General features: G+C 40.8%; 1 protein-coding gene across 1 annotated transcript; it reads right to left on the bottom strand.

The window, feature by feature from the left end:
* Positions 1-257: 257 nt before the first annotated feature.
* Positions 258-5215, bottom strand: LOC104452754 (beta-xylosidase/alpha-L-arabinofuranosidase 2). The gene is made up of 7 exons (XM_010067228.3): positions 4576-5215; positions 2585-2872; positions 2300-2469; positions 2115-2212; positions 1658-2008; positions 1143-1553; positions 258-1053 (listed from the first exon to the last, which is right to left on the bottom strand). Exons 1-7 carry the CDS (start codon positions 5014-5016, stop codon positions 443-445), a joined length of 2370 nt encoding a protein of 789 aa, XP_010065530.2. The 5' UTR covers positions 5017-5215; the 3' UTR covers positions 258-442.
* Positions 5216-8044: the final 2829 nt, after the last annotated feature.

The raw sequence follows: 8044 nt of genomic DNA, 5'->3' as shown, positions 1-8044 counted from the left end.
TAACTTATCAACGTGTTAAAATTATTAGTTCTTATACGGCATTACCACCTTAATTTGAATAATATTACCTATTATTCTGACATTAAGTTACAAGCTAATTTTAGCTTATTGATTAGTACTTTAATAGGCAGTACGCTGTGCAAATAGATAATGTCAAATAATTGGAATAGCTTGTAATCTTGATACAACCAAATAAAATTAGTACTTTTACAAAAGTATTGATAAATATAAGCATCAATCATGATTTTACCATCAGCTTCTATAATAAGTATTGGTCTGTTGTATTTACTTATTGTCACTGATGTACATTAAAAACAGAGGATAGTTGCTACATAGTAGTAAAAACTTCAATTTGCTTTTGAACAATTTGGCTACATGAGGATCGGTTGAGAGGGAGTTCTTGCCAACATCTCTCAAACTTTTATCACTTTGATTTCTTCATTCAGAAATGTCTCGGCGGGCTCAGGGAGAGCTCGGACGATCCAATCTGCATGCTCAACACATGCTTCAAGTCGCCGACGTGGAGGACATGTGTCCCTAGGGCGACCTTCCGGCGGCCGAGCTCGTCGACCACGCTGAGGTCCTTGCAAACGTCGACCTTGAACTGCACTTGCGCCTCACTTTGTGACGCCAATAACACCTTCTCAAAGCCCAGCAGGTGCTTCCGAGGCGCCCTGTGCACCGATGGAGGGCTGCTGAACAAGAACACCGTGTGGCTCCCGCTGAACCTTCCCACGTTCTTGACGTTCAGATGCACGTCTAGGGCCAGATTCGAGCACATCTCGCCGGTGGCTTCCAATGATTCGCATGCTGACGAGTGGCAAACGTGGCCCTCCTCTAAGGGCACGGACACGAGCTGTGGCGCTTGGATTAGACTGTGGCTGAAGTTGGAGTAGCTCAGCCCGTCCCCGAACTTGTACACGGTAGGGCCGGTGTAGAAGCGGTACGTCCTGCCGGGGTAGCCCGTTGCTGGGTCGGGCCTCATGTTCATGTTTGTCATCGGGACGGCATCTGCGTACGACTGGGGATACCATGTCATTGGCAGTCTTCCACCTGATTCAAGTTAAAGTTTGGCGACTCAGTAAATCAGAATTTGAATCAGGGATTACAAAAATTTGAAGTGACCAAAGACTGAATCTTACTAGGATTATGGTCACCGAAAATCACGTCCGCCATTGCAGCGCCACCGGCTTCGCCGGGATAGCCAACCCACAAAATGCTCGTGATCTTGTCATTATCCTTTGCGAACGATACATCCATCCCTCCCCCTGACATGATCACGAGGATCACAGGTCCCTTCGACACGTTCGCCACTTCGGAGACCAAGAGCGACTGCTGGCCTGGGAGGTTGAGGTCGATCCGGTCGAAATTCTCCCACTCGATTGACCGGTCGGCCCCCATTACAAGCACCGTTGCATCTGCTGAAGCCGCTACTTTCTTCGCGTCATCTGTCTGGGCGGTGCCGCATCCTACATCCACGCAGCCGGCCACATACGTTGTCGAAACGACAGCCGCTAGGCCTTGCAAAGGCGTCACGTACTTGCAAGGAGTGCCTGCAAGGAAAATGGGACTTCTAATTAAGGTATTTTCTGCGACAGGTACAAATAATGAAGCAGATCGAACATTGCGCAGCCCATTGCATAAATTCTTCGATCACCTTGGTAGTTCCCGATCATGGTCTTCGTGACATTGGCATTTGGTCCAATCACCGCCAAGGACATTATGGCGGTCGAGGACAAGGGCAATGATCCTGCCGTGTTCTTAAGCAACACAATCCCTTGCCTTGCGGCTTCACGGGCCAGTTCCTGGTTGCTCGGTGTGCACACATCGTCCGGGCCGAGCTTTCCATACAACTGCTTCCTCGGATCACCATCAAAGAAGCCGAGCCTCATCAGCGTGGCAAAATTATTAGAGATGGCCCTGTCTACCGCGGATTCATTCAACAATCCGCCTTTCACGGCAGCTTCGGAGTGTTGGCCAAGGACATCTCCGCAGTTGAGATCCAACCCTGTCGAAAAAGGGAATTACAGTCATCGAAGAAGAAGCATTTCATGGCGAATTCTCAAACGCCTTCGTCACAATCGATCAAAGTACTGGATGAAATTTGCATCTACCTGCCAAAATGGCCTTAGCTGCAGCCTCTTCTGGTGTTTTAGTATAGTGTTGTTTCTCATAGAATTCTTTCACCGAATCACAATCGGAAACAATGTATCTGCATTAACCGATCCTTTCGCATAAACAAGGTTACAATAATTGATCAAAAGTATCGAATAGCAATGCACGAGAAATGGAAAGTTACCCATTCAATTTCCATTTTCCTCGGATAATCCCGGCGAGAAGATCTGGGTCTGCACACGTCGGCTTACCGTTAACCTGGTTGTAGGAGCACATCACACTCGCGACATTGCCATCGAGGACACAACTCTTGAATGGCGGTTGAAACGTATCATCTAAATCTTGTTGTGTTACCTAATCAGTCCACCACAACAGGTTCGGGAGATTAACTTGAAATGGTTATGCGTGTAACTGGTTGATAAATTGAATTGAATGAAAACGAAACAGAAGTCCAAAAATTGTTATTTACCACAGCGTTGAAGGTAAGGCGATCGACACCTTTCCAGTGATCGACGTCATATGCAGTATAATGTTTGCAACACGCAGCGACCTTAAGCCGGTCTGCGTTTCCGTCATCGCTCTGTTGTAGGCCTCGAACATGACCTGACGCATACTTGCTCGAGAGCAACGGGTCTTCCCCCGGAGTCTCCTGGCCTCGCCCCCATCTTGGGTCTCTGAATATGTTGACATTCGGGGACCAAAACGTTAATCCTGCTAACCCCACATTGTGCATCGCCCGGGCTTCTGTCGAAACCACCTGCTTCAGCAAAGCTATTGCATAATTCGTCCACTCTTCTCCATATTATTCCGCAGAGCTTTAGAATATTTAAATTTTTGACCTAGTCAGAACGAGAAACTAATTTGTTTTTGGACTAGAAATGCGACGACAATCAGCAAGATAGTATGAATTCTAAGGGTATTGTAATCAAATAATCTTAAACTTTGGTATTGCAGAAGTAGAAGTCAAGGAGCAGATCATGTATATTCAGATGATCACTTGGAAAAGATTCAGATGCGTTTCTTTTTCCCCCATTTCGCGAAAACTTAAGTTTGCTCAACTCCTGATTTTCCTGTATTTTTTGGTCACTAGTCCCATCTATCCTTTCTTCCCAATATATTCGAACCTCCGGCCGAGTCATCTAAATACTTCTCCCTTATAAAAAGTGTTCTGTTTCCAGCACTTAACAATTGAAATTGGTCCCCCTCATTGAGTGCAAAGGAAGGAACTCACTTTGTGCAATGACGTGGCAATGCTCATGACACCACCCTTTTGCCAGCTCCAGTAATTATCATCTCATCCAACTGACAAACACCAATCAAACGGATCCAAATGACGGTGATACTCATAGAAGCAAAGACCCTTCTCTACTGTCCTTTTCTTCTCGATGTATGCAAGATTTCCACACGCAGGAACCTAACACATGATCAAAGCCTACTATTCTTGTGTCCACATCACATGTTTTTCCACAATAGTACAGACAACCCAGTGGAAGGTTTGATGATGTTTTCGTCAAACTTGGCTGTGGGAACAAGCCAAGCGTGGATAGACTTTTAGCCTGGTGCCTTTGAAGTCAGGGTCAGTCAGCTCTCCCTATTTTTTTTCTTTTAGGGGGGGTTGCACTTACTGCAGTTCATATGGTGTACAGCTAAAAAGGTGGCACCAACTGATGCCAGCGTGGTTGAGGATCCAACCAAAAGATCTTCTTCCCCTCCAGCACCTAACGCTTCTCCTCCTCCCAATTTCATAGTACTTTTCGTGACCATTTTCATCATTGCAGTTTCACCTCAAAAAAAGCAAGTTTTCAATTTTCCCTAGCATCAAGAATCTCACAGCAAAGAGCCGGGAGATCATCTGCAGCAATGTGCATTTGTGCTTCTCGATCTTGTAGTTTGTGGGTTTGGATTCAAATAAAATAGTGGCTGAAGAAACGGACCTACGCGTATATCGGGGCTTATTTAATGCCGCATCGAGAGAGTTCAGATATAGAATGGCAATCAAGATGCAACAGTACAAGCTAGGACGTCGGTAGCGACTGTCAACGCGAATAAACTGGATATCAGGAACAGTAGCCGTCGACGCAGGAAATTAGATCGAAGGAATGACATGAAAAGATTTCACAGAATCTTGACAAGGCGGAAATATCTACTTTTACATGAAATTTCATATGTCACGGTGTAAAGTAACTAAATTCACTTACGCACTTGCATCTACCGATTCGAGTGACGGTGGCCGGCGGTCCCCGCCAGCCTTTTTGATGGCCGTAGTTGCTTCGCAACATGAACTTTCTTGTCACGTTGGATAAAGGTTTCGAGCTTTTTTCTATCATATCATCGTGCATGATGCGGACGACTACGACGCGCGGACGCAATACAATATCTATTTTTGCACGCGAAAGTCAAAAACAGAGAAGCGCAAGAAAGTGGAAGAGTGAGAGAGTGATATGATGTGAACTCGCTAACCTTCCCGATGGTCTCGAACAGGGTGGCATTGAACGACGCCGCCGTCAGGATCACCTGGGGGAAGCTGGTCGCCCCCGGGACGAGGCTCGCGAATGTGGTCCCGGGCCCGACGTCTGACACCCCGTGCAGCGCCTCCGACCACCAACTGTACTTGGGGATCCCCAGGTGGTCCACATTGCTGGCGTTGTTCACCAGGAACCCGACCTTCTCCTGCAGGGTGAGCCGCTGCACCAGGTCCGCCACCCGCGCCTCGACCCCCAACGACGTGTTGCAGAACCCGAAGCCGGCGAGGCTCGGGTCGCTGTCCACGTCGCAGGCGAAGACCGGCTTGGGCGTCTGGCCCGCGACGAGCCGGACGGCGTACGAGAAGAACGCGTGAATGCAGCAGAGGCAGAGCAAAACAGAGGACACCTTCGGCGCTCTGTTCTGGGCAGGGGTCATCTTGGGAGGGCGCGCGACCACCGGAGAGCAACTCTCTGAACAAATGCAATGTCTTGCGACATGGAGGAGAGACGAGCGATGCGTGGGTTATATAAGGCGGGACGCGGCGTTGAACAGGGGCAAAGGCGTTTGTTCTGTAGCAGCCCGTGATTCCGATGAACAAGAGGAAGAAAAGCGAGGCTGCAATGAATGAGACCCTTGCTATAAAGGATACCATCAGGGAGAATCTACTGGATCCATATAGTGGATAAAGCACAGGACGAGCTGTGCTTGGGTTCCTTTCTCTCTCCTCGATAAACAAAGGGCTCGGCTCGTGATTGGCTTCCTCCCTCTCTCTCCCCTCGATGACCAAAAGGGCCCTGCTTTCTTTGTTTGGATGCTACTGCCTACTCGCCTGAATACGGAGAGAGAGAAGGGGGGGTTCTGTAATATTTGACATTTGGACTGGGTAAAAGTAAGGTGGCGGGACCCACTTACAAAAAGACCAACAGAGATTTGAAAAATCAACCAAAAAAAAAAAAAGTACAAGTGGGCTCTACTTTCTTGTTTTCATACTACTGCCTACTTGTCCGTGTGAATATGCATCGAAAGAAAGAGGGAGAGCGCAGCATATGCGGCTAGCATAGAAAGAAAAATCATTTCCATGAAAGGCTCTATAGGGTGATGCGACTGTTGTGATTGGCATTAAAATATGACTATTAATTAAGAGTGCGTTTTGTTCAGTATTTCCAAAGATCTTTCAGTCTTTAAAACCTCTTGGAAAAATGTTAAATCGTAGTTTGATAACTATTTTGAAGAACTTTCAAGTAAAAATTAATATTGAAAAAACTGAAAAATCAATGTTAATAGGAACTAGCTTTGAGCTTTCAGCATTTGGTCAAATGCTGAAATTTATTATTTTTTTCCAAAAGTATTATCACTCATTCTTCAAATTTCTTATTTTGCCATTGTCATTATTTTTTTAAATGCCAAAATAATACTAAAAAATCAAATTTATATAAATGCTAAAAAGATTAAATATATTTTGATCTTTTAAAAAGAAATTATTTATATATTTGAATTTTTAGTATTATTTGTCAAATTTTATATTTAAAAAGTTGCATACATTTTTTTCAATTTAAAAAAAATTAAAAATTAAAAAATTCCGACGAAGGGTTTGTCTTTTTAAAAAAAAAATGTGTGTGTGTGTGTGTGTGTGTGTGTGTGTGTGTGTGTGTATGTATGTATGTATGTATTTTATTTTTTAGCATTATTGTCAAAATTTATATTTAAAAAGTTACATAACATTATTTTTTCAATTTTAAACAAATAAAAATTAAAAAATCGCGACGAAGGATTTTGTCTTTTTTTTAAAATTGTATATATATGCATTTTATTTTTAGCATTATTTTCAAAATTAATATTTAAAATTGAATACATTATTTTTTTTTAATTTTAAACAAATAAAAATTAAAAAAATAATGAAGGGTTTGGTCTTTTAAATATATATATATATATATGTATGTATGTATTTTTAGCATTATTTTCAATTTTTTATTTAAAAATTTACATAACTTATTTTTCAATTTTAAACAAATAAAATTTTAAAAAAATTCAATCAAGGATTTTTTCTTTTTAAAAAAAAATTATATATATGTATATGATTTTTTTAGCATTATTGTCAAAATTTATATTTAAAAAGTTACATACATTATTATTTTTTTCAATTTTAAGCAAATAAAAATTAAAAAATTCCGATGAAGGGTTTGGTCTTTTAAAAAAAATTATATATGTATTTGATTTTGTTTATATTATTGTCAAAAATTATATTTAAAAATTCGCATACATTATTTTTTTTTTCAATTTTAAACAAATGAAATTAAAAAAAAAAACTAATATTAATCACCCAAAGGGCTTTTCAAATGTGTTTTTTACCAAACAACATTTATCTTAAAATTACTTCTCAAAGCATAATTTACTAAACGGTTTTTGCATTTGCCTAAAATCATTTTAGCTAAACTACTTTGCATTTTCCTAATGGACTTTCAAAATGTTGAACCAAATGCACCCTAAGTACTTTATCATATGAGAGGGAAATAACTTGACCAGAGGATATTAGGACTTTCAGAAAAGAAATTACAAAAAATGATGTTAGCTTAAAAAATGCACTTGGGCGTGCACTGGTGCGAGTGCACCTGATGCACTTCAAGATCTACTAGCATTGATACCAAGTTAAATGTGAGAATACATAAAATATAAGTTAGGAAAAATGTATATATATTTCAATATATCATGATAAAATACATCAAATTATTTATGGGTTTTATGAGAGACTATCAAAGGTGATATATATCAATCAAGATACGCATAAAATATTGCACAATCTTAGAAGATACATAAAACTAACAAATCTAATTATCTCTAATATAGAAATATGTTTTAGAGAATTATCCTAATTATCTGTATTAGGAAAGATTCTATCATGCAGAAATGAAGAAAACGTTATGTTTGCAGTATTCCATGCATATAATCAATGCGACATCAGTCGAGGTCATAGAAAACGAAATGGTTGGTGCCTTTCGTGGACCCTAGTATTTCTTCAGTACACATCTTGTTTGAATTTACTTTGTCCCCGTTTCGAGATGCCTTCAAACTCAAATAGGACGAAAAATGCACGCAAGAAAATGATGCAAAAAGAAAAAGTGAACTTCTTTATTTAGTTGGGTGTTAAATTAAGAAGAACAAGCGTTTTCTTTGCTCAACGTTGACATGAGAAACTCATTTTTCCTTTCTTTTTTTCATAAAATGGAGAATCGTGTATGCATTGATTGGGTTTGACCCTAAAAGTCCGTTGAAAGCTCGAAATTGAGATGCCTTAAAGATTAGAAAGCGTGAGATTGCTACGCTAATTATGCTATGCGATGCGAAGAACTCCCGAGGTGACTACGATAATTAAATTTTTAAAAAAATTCTTAATTCATTGTACAAGGGTCAATTTAAATTTTGAATTTTTTAATTTGATCAATTTAGTCCTAACTTTTTAATGCTT

The sequence above is a fragment of the Eucalyptus grandis genome, chromosome 7, assembly GCF_016545825.1.
Source record: "Eucalyptus grandis isolate ANBG69807.140 chromosome 7, ASM1654582v1, whole genome shotgun sequence".
In the NCBI taxonomy this organism is placed as follows: Eukaryota; Viridiplantae; Streptophyta; class Magnoliopsida; order Myrtales; family Myrtaceae; genus Eucalyptus; species Eucalyptus grandis.
The sequence above is the reverse complement of the archived record's forward strand: the minus strand, read 5'-3'. Positions and strand labels throughout refer to the sequence as shown.

Excerpts from the sequence above, each read along its gene's own strand:
- LOC104452754 (XM_010067228.3), bottom strand. The coding sequence starts at position 5,016 with ATGACCCCTGCCCAGAACAGAGCGCCGAAGGTGTCCTCTGTTTTGCTC. Across the intron at positions 2,873-4,575 it reads TGTTCGAGACCATCGGGAAG|GTGGTTTCGACAGAAGCCCG; the intron begins GTTAGCGAGTTC and ends TTGCTGAAGCAG. Across the intron at positions 2,470-2,584 it reads GCCTTACCTTCAACGCTGTG|GTAACACAACAAGATTTAGA; the intron begins GTAAATAACAAT and ends TGGACTGATTAG.